This window comes from Callorhinchus milii, unplaced genomic scaffold (genome assembly GCF_018977255.1).
Source record: "Callorhinchus milii isolate IMCB2004 unplaced genomic scaffold, IMCB_Cmil_1.0 Scaffold2, whole genome shotgun sequence".
In the NCBI taxonomy this organism is placed as follows: Eukaryota; Metazoa; Chordata; class Chondrichthyes; order Chimaeriformes; family Callorhinchidae; genus Callorhinchus; species Callorhinchus milii.
The window spans coordinates 34,482,093-34,496,863 of NW_024704743.1; the positions used below are offsets into that span (position 1 = coordinate 34,482,093).

General features: G+C 38.6%; 1 protein-coding gene across 1 annotated transcript in view; it reads right to left on the reverse strand.

Annotated features, from left to right (window-relative positions):
* The window catches only part of elovl2 (ELOVL fatty acid elongase 2), a 39,502-nt gene that overhangs the window by 5,302 nt on the left and 19,429 nt on the right, over window positions 1-14,771 (reverse strand). Inside the window, exons 2-3 of the mRNA XM_007902629.2 lie at window positions 12,740-12,803; window positions 6,810-6,997 (exon numbers count right to left, since the gene is read on the reverse strand). Coding sequence (XP_007900820.1) covers window positions 6,810-6,997; window positions 12,740-12,803 — 252 coding nt within the window. The remainder of the gene's footprint in view (window positions 1-6,809; window positions 6,998-12,739; window positions 12,804-14,771) is intronic.

Here is a 14,771-nt window from a genome sequence, read left to right on the forward strand (position 1 = left end):
TTACAGATTCTAACACAAAGTCAGAAGCAACAATATAAAACTTTGAAACATCATTTGAATATTTACACCCAGATGTGTGGTAGTTATTGGAATGTGCCACAATAATGCTCACATTAGGAGCTCCACATGGTACTAACTATACTGCAGTAGGCTGCTTGTACACTAGGGGGACCTTATGAGTCATTTTCCAATGAAAGTTTCGCGAATGCGATTGTGCACTGCTCTTGGGAGAAAAAGCTTGGTGGCTCAGAGGAAGTGATTATGTATTTGGCATTCTTTGTGGTACTTAATTCACCTCTGGGATAAGTGTGATGGAAAGCACACAGACTAGTTGGAAGACTTATTAGCTTAGAGAGGTAGATGGCTGAAAAATGGCAGTGGGTCTGGATTCCGCTCCCCACCAGCACAGAAATCACAGTAATAATTGGATTATTCAGTGTAATTCGGCAGATGAGACATTATTGATAAAGGTTCCCCTGGTTTTCCACATTGAGGACAACTACTGGATGCCAAAAGGTGACACTTCAACCTCTGTGGACTAAAAGTGGAAAGATATTGTCTAAGTGGACAGATAATGGAATTTGTTTATAAAGGGAACACTAAGAAATAGGACTAACCTGAATGTTTGTTCTCCTGTGTAATTGCAGAGAGTGTTGTGGTGATGGCATCCAAAGCATCTGCGTGCTGCTTATATGCCAGCACTCCCAAGGCAATAGGAACTGCATTCTACACAGAGGATCCATGTCTGATTGCCTGACTGCTCCCGTATCTCCACATGGGAGATGATGCTTGCAGTTTATCTAAGGTTGTCACTGCCCATCTGTCTCTCACCCCAGTATTCAACCTGCTCATTTGCTTTGTCAGCTAAAAGCAGAATATTTCTTATTGGTAATTGTCTGCCATTCAAAATATAGGAAAAGGGAAAAACATACTAAAATGAGCAAACAACAGTTTGTATTCTCCTTTAACAATCGTAACCAGAAGATGGTTGTATTTTTCATGGTGACTACTCTTTGCAGCTTTCAAAATATTTGTCAGACTCAACAACAACTTGCATTTATTTAGCGTCCCTCACACAGGGTAGCATCCCAGAGACTCAAAGAGGGCTCAGCCCGTATACAGAAGTTGGACAGTTGTACGAAACAGGAAATTGAACTTTTTATCTTCTTAGGGATAAAATGTGATTTTCCTTTCACTTTTGTTTCTGAAAGAATTGGGGAATTCTTTGACTGGGGCATGTTTTGCTGGGAAATAATTGAGCAAATTCCTCTGGTGCTGATGAAATGGCACAGGATTAATTAACCTTGTAGTGGAGCATCTCTCACTAGGGTATCACTAACAAGTTGCTCAGGCAACTGCAAGACTCTCACTCTAGGTGCTTTTTTGACAAACTCCACCAACCGGAGAGAAACCATTGATGTTTAATTGCCTCCCTATGGGAGGTAATATTGCAATTGTGGACTTCAGTGGCAATAGGCAGAGAATTCATGTACCAACTATCAATTTTCATATTGCAACATAATTTCTATAGGACTGGAAAGACCATCAGAGATCCTCTCGCCAGCATCTTTAGCATCTTAAATAATTAAATAAAATCTTGCCTCCATCTTGGAGTGTCAGTTTGGATGAGTGGTGGCACTCTCGCCCCTAAATCAGAGGTTGTGGGTTCAAATCCCACATCGGGACTTGAACTCCCATGATCTAAGCCGGGGGGCGTGGGCTCTAACCGGTCGATCACCTCTAGGTGGCACTGTCGAGCATGATCAAATAGGCAAGAGGAAGGAGCGATAGAACTGCTTAAATATTTAGTCCAATTGAAAATGAAGCCAGATGTACAAAGTATTTGATGTATCTGTTAATACAATTATAAACTTTTTTGTTCAAACTGCGGTAAATATCACTGCTTGTTGTTGTTATTCAGCATGTGCGAGACACCACCTAGCGACGATTGACTGATTGGAGACCCCTGGTCTAAGTTGATACTCCAATGCAATACTAGGTGTGTTGCATTGTTGAGGTGCCGTCCTTCAGATGAGACGTTAAACTGAGGTCCCATCTGCCTGTTCAGATGGACGTTAAAAGATCCCATGGCACTATTCAAAAGAGAATAGGAGTTTCTCCCGGTCTCCTGGACAACAATCACCCATATAAAAAATTGGTCACTCACTCCATGACTGTTTGTGGGACACAGCTGTGCCAATCGTGCAAGCCAAATCTTAATTTACAGACATATTAGAATTTTAAGAAGAAGTAACCAACCTTGTGGATAAGGGCTTCCCAGTTGTGGCTAGTTTACTTGAAGTTTGGAAAAGTTCCTTGTGTGTGGACTTGAAAAGGTTAATAGATGATTAAAAATGGGCTACACAAAGATAGGCACAGGTTATCAATGGAAAGTGCTCTGTTTGGGATGTGGGATCCCAAACAGAGATGTGTTCCATGCCCCCTGCTGGTTTCACTATTTGTTAATATGGAGCAGGCTAATTATAGTTTTATCATAAAACTTACCTATTACGCAAAGCTACATGGTCAAATGAGGAGTAGAAAGGTCAACAGTATTCAAAAGGTTTTGGATTAATAAGGCAAATAGGCTAATTTATGTCAGATAGATTTCAAAATAGGTAAATATAGTGCAACAGAAACAAGAAATGGTAACCATGTTACAATGGGGGAAACCCAATTAGAGCTTGACACTGGACATTGAATACCTTTCAACTTTTGCCCTTAGTCTTCTGACGCTGAACTTCATTAGTCAGATGAAGTTGTTCCAAGGGTATTCTATTAATGCTGGGCCAATGCACCAGAGCAAAATGCAAATATGCAGTATAGTTTACATTTAACTATTGCTTTTCACCTCAAGAGGACATCTCAAAATGCTTTACACAGCTGGTTGGGCACCTGAGCCAGGTGGCAGCTGAAGAAATGGGAGAGGGAATAGAGGACAACTAAAAATATTTCAAGTGTGTTTCCTCCTGCTAAGGAAGCACAAATTGGAACACTGACATTGGACAACAGTGTAGCACACAGTTGGGATAAGGAAATAAATAGTATATTGTAGATAATAAAGTCCATTTTATTGCACAATGAATATTGTTGCCCAATTGACTTGTTTGACATGGAATCAAATAATGTTTTCATTTCTGCTTTACCAACAAAATAATAAATACCTTGCTAAATAAGATTTCAGGTTGGGGACATCATCGAACAATCATAGAGAGAGGGTTCAAGACTAATCTGGAAGAGATTGGTGAATGAGATCCAATCATATTTGCCTTGCAGTTTGCTGCTGTTCATCTGGTGATGGTTGCCCACTTCATTCTCTTTAACTATAGCTACTGTTGCTACTCATCAATAGATCTATATTATCTCTATTTTAGGTAATGTTGTTTAACTCATATAGTCTAAACTGACACTCAAATGAGGTGCTAGGAGTTTATTGCATTTTGGAGGTGCCATCCTTCGAATGAGACATTAAACCAAGGTCCCAGTTTAAGTGGATATTCAAGATCCATTGGCACTATTTGAAAAGAGACGAGAGTTTCTCCCAGTGTTGTGGCCAACAGTCCTCCAAATAAAATTGGTCACTCACTCTGTGGTTGTTTGTGGGACATTGCTATACACAAATTGGCTGCAGCATTCACCCACAAAATACAGTTACACCGCTTTACAGTATATCCTTTGAAGCACTTTGAGGCGTCCTCCCAACTTGAAAGCTGCTATATCAAATATAAGGATTATTCTTGTATAATGGCTAATTTACTGTCTTTAATGGATTCATATTCCCCACATAAAACAGTCCCCCAAGGATCCTAGCAAAGGAATTTTTGTCTCACTACTCCAAGGATGTCCTCGATGATATCTCTGTTGTGCATACGTAATCTAATGTGTGACAATCTGGGAAATACACAATGGCATTGTTAACCATGGCATTAAAGCACACCCCATGTGACTACTGATCCACCGTTGAAGTCATCCTTAAACTACACAAAACATCTGCAACACATTAATCTGGCAAAAGGAACCATCATGCATGGAACCAGGACAGCGATAATTGAAGTGTAAAATAGTGCAATCTCCACCACATATAATTTGGAAATTCCTAGAGTGAAAGACTTGTCTGTCCAACTACACCTACACACCACATTGAACCTCACCTCAACAAGCAAAGCTGTACTTACAATATATATATATATATATATTTCATGTTCATGACATTTTGCACAAAAATATACAGTGAATTCAATGAACAGTGCTTTGAGACATCTCAATGATGTGATAAGATGCTATATCAAATGCAAGGATTATTATTATTATAATGTTCTATAATGGCTTCCATTCTTAGCCTCAAATGTCTTCAACATTGATTGTGCGTTTTCTAAATAACTTGACCTCTTCCGGTAACTCCCATCTCCTTCAGTTCTCCTTCAGTTCTCCTTCCTTGCAGGTACCTCCCTGTCTACCTAGAATTCTGGTTATGAGTTCTCCTCCAACACCAAGTCACGCACTATAGCTGCAGCACCCATGTACATTTCTTACTGTCCACCTCACACAGAGATATTGGAGGAACAAGCTAAATCGTAGCAAAGAGAAACCATAGAACATTAGTCTTAAAATTGATGTGCAAGGCATCCGTACGGCAACAAAAATCCTGAAACATACCATTAGTGTTCCTCTAGGAACAGAACATTGATCTTCGTGCTTCTGGCTCCTCATTCTGCTTTTAACATCTGCTCAAGTTGGGTGTGAAATTAACCACCTGTACTTAATACCTAAGGAATTTTACCCACAAATACAATCAATTAATTTTTCAGACAGAGAACCAGTTTGTGAAATGAATCGGTTTCACTACCGTTAAATTTAATGGATGTTTGAAATAATGGAGCAAAATACCTTAAGTAAAAATTAAGGCCCAAATCAAAAAATTCTTATGTGTCTCAATGATTTAAAACTATGTTACAATAGGTAGACATAGACGATCAACAAGCAGGGACAGAGCATGTTGAACAGGAAATAAATCCAAACTGGGTCTCCGGTCAGTCTGATCAGTGATAACTTCTTGCTATAAATATTGTTTTCTGCCTGGAAGTTCCCCTTAAACATTTCCTAATTTGATTGTCTCTCGATTGCTTTGCTAACATCAAAATGAAACACAAAACTATTATTCATGTTATTTTGTCCCAGTTATAAGTCACACACTGCACAAAAAGTTCAATTGTTTTAAACAGAACAAGTTTCCAAAACACAAAAAAAACACAAAATACTGCAGATGCTGGAGATCTGAAAACAAAAACAGAAGTCCCTGGGAAAACAGTGACTTCTGTTTTTGTTTTCAGAACAAGTTTCCATGTTGTTTTTGGCAGCAGACTCCATATCACAATACAGACCTGGCATTTGAGAAAGGGAGCTGAGTTTGAAATCTTGGAATATAAAGAATTTGTACATCCAGGTGTAAACATTGCAGAATTGACTGTAAAAGCTCTTGGATCTGGATTAGTATTCTTATTTTGTATAGTGCAAACATCCATTGAATGCCAGTGTCTGAAAGCCACAATGCTTATTGATAAAAATGCATTGATTAAAGAAGGAGGAATACTTATGAAGTTTAAAGGCATAATCATATGCAAGTACTGGACATGCAGCTAAAGGAGAATGCAAGTGTAGATGGGATACTTTCAGTAGGAACTGCAATCACAGCATAAAAAGCAGGGACAATCTGTAAATTGCTGTAACGTATTTAGTTTAATTTAATTTAATTCGAAAATGCAGGAACACAGGGCACTGTGGCTGTATCCTTTACTGTGGTTATGCACTTGTACTCTCTTATTCATTTCACATATCAACTTCTTTTGTGTTGATTGTTAAATATCAGCATCACTTTGGAGTAATTTTAACATATTTACATTTGCTTGCCTAGATTTTAAGCCCCACCAAATTCAAATAGGAAACATAACTATTTGTAGTTTGCTCAAAGGTGTCACCAGCTCATCCTTTTGGATGTTTCAGTCAGTAAAGACATTGCCTAGAGGATCTGCAAGATAACAGATATGATCTCTGCAGAGTTATTTTTAACGGTGAGCGAGGTTGCCCCCTCTCACCCCATATTCCAAATTAGCTGAATTTCTGATTCAAAAAGTGTGAATGCCTTGACTGCCACCCAGTGTAAGACCCCCTCACACAACCACATTTCTGAATCTAGGCCTCAAGCTGCCAAAAGGCAATGTTTCCCTTATGGCTTCATGATTTCTTGGGATGTCCTCCTGACTTGAAAGGCGCTATACAAATGTGATTTTTGTTTGTTGTTATTGATCAATCCATTGGATTAACTCATCAGATCAAAGACACTGAAATACTTGATCTTAGCCAAAAGTCTGAGAAGGTCTGTGCAGAGTTAACTCATCTCAACTGGGTGGTAACTTTACTGTTACAAATAGCCTCAGTGCATCTGGACTTCAGTTTGGAAAAAACGCTTCCTCTCCTGATCATTTGTCCTCATGAACCCTTCCAACATATAAACAGGAGGATTGTCATCAAACAATTCAAAATCAATAAAGAGTACTTGATCTTATCTTAAATAGTTGTAATACATTACTATTTTGCTGTGCTTTTGATTTCCTAACCAAGCACATATAGACCAAAAAGGTCCATCACAAACAAATCCATTTCCCACCTTTTAACCTCCCACGGTTCCTGCTTTCTGCATGAGCCCAATGCCCTATGCTGAACATCGGAGGATTAAATGAGTAAATAATGGAATTAAAAATTATTTGCTGAAATAAATCAGAAAAATGCAACAGAAATGAGGACATTCTTACCTCAATAAACATGTAGAGTGAGAGAAGCATTACTCCAAGGTTATATATGATTAAATGAGTCCTGAGGAAGAATGCAGGTCTGTCCTTCATAAACTTTGTTCCCAGCCATATAGCCAGTAGGTACAATAGCGTAAGGAAGAATGTGGGTAAATAGGAATCCAACATAAGCCATCCTCTAACCCTGGGATCTAAAAGTGAAAAAATGCACGCGTCATTTCAGATCCGGTTCTTTGGTTCAACAGTTTTGCTTGGCTTGGGCAAGAAATATACGGCACAATGCAGACCCACATCAGATACTACTGCAGATGGCAATGGAATCTTATCTAAGAGCTGAATAGCTCTGTTAGCCTGGCTTTCCACTGAATCTCTTTACAGCTGTTTGCACTAAACTTAGTATTTTTAGGAATAACCTGAAGATAATCAAGAATTTCATAGCAATTCTATCAGAATCCGATGAGTATATTTTCACTGCAAATAGAAATGAAAGAGGCATTGTTATCAGGAATTACTCTCCAGAATATTGGTGACTTCAAGAAGTATCAAATATAGTGATAAATTAGATGAGTCATTAAACTGAGGTCCTGTCTGCCTGTTCAATGGACAGTAAGATCCCACAACACTTTTCGAAAAGTGAAGGGAGGATCTCCAAATGTCTTGGCTAACAATCCTCCAGATTAATTGGTGCTTAACTTCTTGTTTTTTGTGGAAAATTACTGTATACAAATTGGCTGCACTGTCTGCCTACAAATACAGTCACCACACAATTACCTGTGAAATGATTTGACATCATTGACATTATCAAATGCAAGGATTATTATTGTGGTAGTTTTTGAACTTTGGGAGTGACCAAATGGGCTAGATTGTATTTTGTCCTCTTCTGAAGTCACTGACTTACAATGACTAGAAATATGCAGCATCTTTTCTATGACTGTGTACTTGCACTGTGTTCACCATCAGCCAAATTTGTGTTCTGAAGCATGATACCTGGGGCTGCAATGTTGTTATGGCAAATTGTAGAAAATATCATGGACAATAAAAAGGTGCTGAAAATCATGGTTACATTGATAAAAAGTCACAGATAGGGACAGCTTTCTATCAATTTGACAGCAGTGTGTCAGCCTGGCGCAGTGGTAGCACTCTTGCCTCTGAGTCAGAAAGTTATGGGTTCAACCCCGTGTCGGGACTTAGAATCACATACTCTAAGATGACAATTTAATGCAGGGAGGGTTGTGGGGGAGAGCAATTGTTGGGGGTGCCGTACTTCGGATGAGATGCTAAACCTGTTCAGGTGGATGTTAAATGCTTGTTCAGATGGACGTTAAAGATCCTGTGGCACTATTCAAAAAGAGAAAAGAGTTCAAGTGTCCCCACCTGCAAATGCCTAAATAAAATTGGTCATTCACTCTGACTGTTTGTGATACACTGCTGCAACCAAAACTGGCTGCTACATTTTGCCAACACAAAATACACAGTAAATCCACTTTACAGCATATCCACTTTAAAGCATACTTCAAAGCGTTTTGAGATCGCGCGAAGATGTGATAAGGAGCTAATCAAATGCAAGGATTATTATTATATTTTATTATATAATTTAGCACTATGTTGTAAGAGCCATCAAGTCTCCAGAAAAGCCATAATAAAGATTTCTAGCATTTAACAGGTTTCTGTTGTAATCTTTTCATCAATGTCTATAAGCAATTTTGGTTATCTCAAAGATCTTATTTTATGCTGTTTATTCAATACTGTAAAGTGAATTGACTATATAGTTTGTGAGCGAGACCCGGCAGCCAATTGCGCACAGCAATGTCCCACAAACTTTGTTGACTGAATGATCAAATTATTATCTTTTTGAAGGGATTATTAACCCAATTGACTAACAACTGGCTACTTACTGTTTGGTAAACAGAGGTGTGTGGAGTAAGGAAACTTGCCCAATATTTCGCCCTGAATCGAACCCAGGACCTCTTGTTTGCAAGGCGAGAGTTCTAACCACTAAGTTACAGGACTTCACCCAGGATGCCACTACACTTTTTATTGAGTCAGTCTTGTAAGAAGGGAGGAGCAGAACAACCTACTGCTCTTGACACAGATTGATGCATCAAATGTAACCCAAATGGGTGCGTTAATTCTTAAGTGTAGATCATTTCCATAAATGTGATAACCCAGCAATTCATCTCTTTGTTAACAATGATTGGTTTCCATTTACACATTACAAACCTCAGAAGTGGAATGGTTGTCTGTATTGCCTGTTGAATCACTGTTACAGGGCCTTTAAAAATTGCAGGAGCTTCTCAGATGTCAAAGACGACACATATATTTCACAAACCCTGGCAACACCCACTGATAATGGCCTTTTTGGTTACACAGAGACTGATTTCTTGTTTGCTGTTTTATTTCCAAAAGCACAAGGAACAATTATAACTGAAAATAACAGGTAACAGAAAGAACAACATTAGGATCCATCATACCCCTATCTCTAGATTTAGTAATTAATTTTCATTCAATTCTTATGGTGGGATTTTAGCCATTAGTGTATGGTAGAAATGAAAATTGTCTGTGTGCAAGGATTTCTGATGATTAAAATGGACTTTGCGAGTACTGGGGGATTTTCATGGAACTAACAATGTATATTTTTAAAAAATCAATGTTACTGTAGCAAGAGAATGGTAATATAAAGAAAGATTTTTTTTACTGAATGATTGTTAGAAGAAATGCATATTTGTATTTAATGGCATTGAGTCGTGAGCCAGTGAGAAATACAGCCAAAATAAGGTCTTGGGACTGTCCAGTGCTTTGGAACATCCTCCAGATGTGAAAGGAACTACACAAATGTAATTTGATGTTGTTGGTTTGCTTTACATTAGCCAGACCAAGTCAGGCCAACAATAGGGCCATTGCAACTAGCCTAAGGCTCTCTGGAATGAGGTAATAGGGCACATTCTCCCTCCTGATTGATATTCAGTGACACTTGCTGGGAAGTTAGTTTGTGGACGATGGGTGAGGACAGGATGTCTCTACATGATTGAAGAGCCTGTCGATACTCACTGTCCCAAGCTCATACCTGAAAAATAGTCACATTGGCAGGGACTGTGATAGAAGTCAATATGAGTTTCTGTATTCAAGAGAAGGTAAGGGGTTGGGCATAATGATTTCTTTCTACTCAAAGTCTGATGTATTTATCATTGTAAATTACGGACATGGATTCTGGAGTAGTTAGTCCTTACTGACCACACATAAGCTGACATAAGGAAAGTTGGCCACCACTACCCCTTTCATTTAGATGAAACCTGACTAGAAATCTCTCCCACTCACAAGTTCCAACTTCTTTTTGCACAAATGTCCTTTGTTGACTGACAAACACTTTGGAACGCTTCCAGAACAAACGTCCTGTGCAATGGAGGAGACAGATTTGGTTTGTGCCCTGCAGTTGCTCGCATGGTGACGTTTTTAATTTCAGCTGTGCAATGCAGGAGAAACACCATGCAACCAACAAAGCTATTCTCAGGGGAGGCGGTGATGATTATGTGGGGGGCTGTTGTCTCAAGAGTGACTTAAGTGATTTAAATAATGACCTATAACTAAGCTTCCTTCCTGCCTTCTCTGGAAGTGTCACACAGTATGTTAATTAAAAAATAAATTCCCTAAATTTGCCAAGTATCAGGTTGCTGCCTTCTGGAACAAAACAAAAGTCTTAAAGTGGGTAGGAAAGTGAAGCAGAGCCAGCCATGCTTACTAATTGACTTTTCTTTTGCTCACTTGGCCATTACCAACTTTGCAATGAAGTGAAATGTATTGTTTCCAAAATAACATTTAAAGCTAATTTTCAAATTCAGATTCACTCTTTCCAATGTACGAATGTCGTGTCATATTGATCATTTTACTGGGCTCAAGTTCAATTTGCTGCTTTCTTCGCAATTCTTTTGAGCTGCTGGTCAGTAATGCAGAAGTTGCTGGCTTCTGTCATGAGATTTGGGGATAGGAAGGAGTCTCACCAATGCATTGTCATTCATATTCCCTGCAGTTAGATATGTGTTGACACGGGGAATTATCCTAGGGCAGAAACAAAGGCTGTGCGTGATTTTCCATGATTTAGATGTAATGCATTGACTGAAATAGAAATATAGAATTTTCTGTAAAGAAATGGGGGAGGGGCATTCAGCTTATTGTGCATCTGCTACCTGTTTTTTGTCAATTAATACCATTTCCCAATTTGCTCTTCATATCTACTGATGTCTTTACTGCTCGGGTGCTTATCCAGGTGAATAATTTCTGAATGATTCTATTGATCCAGCCTGAATCGCCTCTTGCTCGGATTGCAAACCCTGACAACCCTTTGAGCGAAGAAATTCTTCCTAACTTCTCCTCCTAAATGTTCTGCTAACAATTCAGTAGCAGTGCCATTGGAGCAAAATAACACATTCTTCTCTCATATGCTTGGAAAATGTTTAATTTTCAAGCACCTTGTGAGTTAGACACTACACGCAACAATGTCCACTTTCTTAACAGACGTAAGGAGGTTCCTGCCGTGGCCTCTCATGCGGCAGATGGAAAGCAATTGTGAAATAATGCATTTTAATTAGAAAAAAAACCTAAACTGTGACTCCACATATGGTCGGCAGTTTGACCCATTGAGAACTGAGCTCTAGGCTATGATTACAGTAAATTATGTTCATGCTAAGGAGTTAATGAGGTTTTGGAATTTAGGATTAAACCTAAAGCTGTAGAGGTTGTTCCATCAGTTTTAGATCACTGTCAATTTTTCAATCTCATTTGCAGTATTTTCTCTATATCCCTTTACACTTGCTTCCCAAATAGAGTCCCGGTATAATTTCCCAACTGTTACAACAATTGCAATTGCAAGCTGCAGGTGGTGGTCTTCCCCTACCCTGCCTCTGCAACCTCCTCCAACTCAACCAACCCAGCCACTCCCTTCGCTCAGTAGGCACCAGCCTGCTTCGCGTCCCCTGTCCTACCTGCCCCACCATTGGCGGTCAACTTTCAGACTATATGCCCCCAATCTCTGGAACTCCAAATCGCTTTTTGCCTCACCTCTTTCAAGGTCAGTCTCATATCTACCTCTTTGATTGTGCTTCTGATCATCTTTCCCCTCCCTGCCCCCTCAGCTCCTATCCCCAGCTCTGGTGTCCAGCCAGGACAGTTAAGTGTCTTGGGATATCCAGCTGACATGAAAGACACTATATAAATGTACATTGTATTGTTTTACTGCACAAATGCACAGCATCCAACTCGCTTCCTACGCGCTGGCCAGTTCCCACACCAAGAGGATAATGACTGAGGGTCATCGATTCATTAATTCCTCTTCCATGGCTTTCTGGGGCCAGTGTATCAATATCTCACAACAGCTGTGTGAAGAAATGTTGGGGTGGATAAGGTGACAATTGCCTACCATTCACTGACTGATCTGGCTTCAACATTTAATCAGCAAGAAATGTGTTTGCTATCTCTTAACCAGGACAAAGGGAAGGAATATTATACTGCTTTAATATTACAGCTTCTGTGGGACAGATGACAATGATCCCTAAAATAAACTTTAAACATATATTATGCTTGGGTGACGACATTGTACGCTTCCGTGTATTTGCAAACATGTCCTCATGTTCTCGCGTTGTTTATGCTGGGGACTGATCTGAGTCTGAGAGGAGTTCAGCTAAGTTCAATGCCAGGAAATTTGGTTGCTTTGCATTACAGGTTGCTTTCAGAGGTCTCATAATACAAAATCGGTAGAAGCATTATTAAATGGTATTAGTTGGCAGCGATTGAAAAGAAGATTTAACACATTTCTATTACAAATCCTTTGAAGAGTTGATAAGATTCAGTGACTGGGATCCAAGAAGAATGCCAACAATTGCAAATAAATATCCACCTCTGACAATGATAGTAATCCTAGTTACAATTATAGAAAAACTTACCTCTATCACCAAACATGTAGTCCACAAAGGAATTCACACGTTTGTCTAAGGTCTCAATTTGGTTCTGCAAAATATAATATTTAAAACACCATTTTAGTTTCACAAAGTGATTTTAGTCAAGACAAATTAGCATTGTAATGCTTCCCTCATCTTACACTAGGTTTTTAATGTTAACAGTAAAGTTTACTTGCTGCAATTAAAAAGTGTACCCAGCAATAGTCCAGAGCTAGGATAACGAAGTTTAATTAAAACAAATTGTCACTCTCTGGTTAACAGACTAAAGGTGCATAATTTGGAAAACAAGGAGGCACAAACTCCTTTAATGGGAATATTGGCAACACAGGCATCCTATCATGGGAAAGGCCACAAAACATGGATATTCTGCTAATAGACACCACATAATGGAATACAGGCTAATAGGTAAATCAACAATATCCATTTGCATTTATAACAACAACAAATTACATTTGAGTAAAGTATAAGAGGCTCTTTAAAGGGGCAGTATTGTTTTAATTAAACTTAGTTATCCTAGTTCTGGACTATTGCTGGGTACACTTTTGCAGCCACCACAATTAATGTTGGCATCAAAATGAAGACAGAGTTATATTCACTGCCCTACATTTGACAACCTTGCTGGAAGGTCTTATGACATAAAATCACTTACTGGAAGGAGTTGGACTGTAGCTTAATTCAGCTTCTGTTTGTCACTATAATTGGGAAATCCAACAAACATAGTTCTCATCTATTTAAACAGTGGAGCAAATAGGATGGTTTAAAATGGGTTTCCCTCATACTTACCCTCTAATATATTTTCATATCTTAGGCTGTAATTTCCACTGACAGAGATAGGTGCACGTTTAAAATGCATTGAGGCAGAAATTATTTGATTTGATTTTAACTTAAAGAGACAGAACTCTGCGAAACAGAAAACAAGCTATTCGTCAAAATTGAAGCATTTAGAGGTTAAAGAGTCAGGATAGAAAGATTATTCACCCAGTAGTGCCTTAAAGTTTTTTTTAGAATAGATTCAGGGCAAGTGGCATTGGAACACATGGTATAATCACTGTATTGTCCTGAGCAGATGAGTATTTAGTGCGCAAGTAATAATAATACTTTCAAATTCTGCGCTTTACAAATAAAGCAAGTATTGATAGGTCAATCTGCCCAAATATTCAAAGCAGCTTATTGGACACTAAAACTAATTTAGTAACCACTGGAGATTATAAACAAATCCAATATATATGGTACTTAAATGTTCTTTGCAGTCATTTCTGAAACTAAATCTGAGTGTGGAGAGTTAAAAGGCCTGTGTACTCCTTGTTTGTTTTTGCACTTGTAAAGCCCAAATGGCAGATCGGATATGTTCCTTTAATTTAAACATTCTTTTCAGTTATCTATGCTTTAAGCCATAGATGTATTTGCCTTAGTTAAAAGTTAGTTCTGTGCAGATGTTCACTTCTTATCAGATCTTCCTCTGCACAGAAAGCATTGTACTCAGTCATATCCCCAGTTTGCACTGGTGTACCCTCGAGAGGGTGTGCAATGAAGAAGTAGACATGAGCAAGGGTTAGGAAACAGGTACTTCTCGGAGTAGTAAGAACATTTATTATTATTATTGCTATTATTTGTGGACTAGAGAAAACATATTATTGCTCTGAGAATAGTTCAGTTACTAGATCTTGACAATCTAAAAGGATGTTGCTCCTTCTTCAAGCTCACTGCTTGCATAAGAAACCATTTTAAAAAATCTTCCTTGAGACAAGACCAGCTCAGCTCGACTGGGTACAGACAAGACCAGCACAAATACTTCAAGACAAACTAACTTTTTGAAATGCCTAAATCCCCAAGCTTCACATATCATATTTCAGGACATGGAGGCCTTACTATCAGATACTTTAAAAAGGATGTTTGGATCTCATTTTAGGTTATATAAATATAATAAATATATAAATTTTATTAATCTGTTAATATTTTTGTGAAAATTACCATTATGTTTTATGGCCAGCAGGTCATCTCCTCTGGCCTGATATGT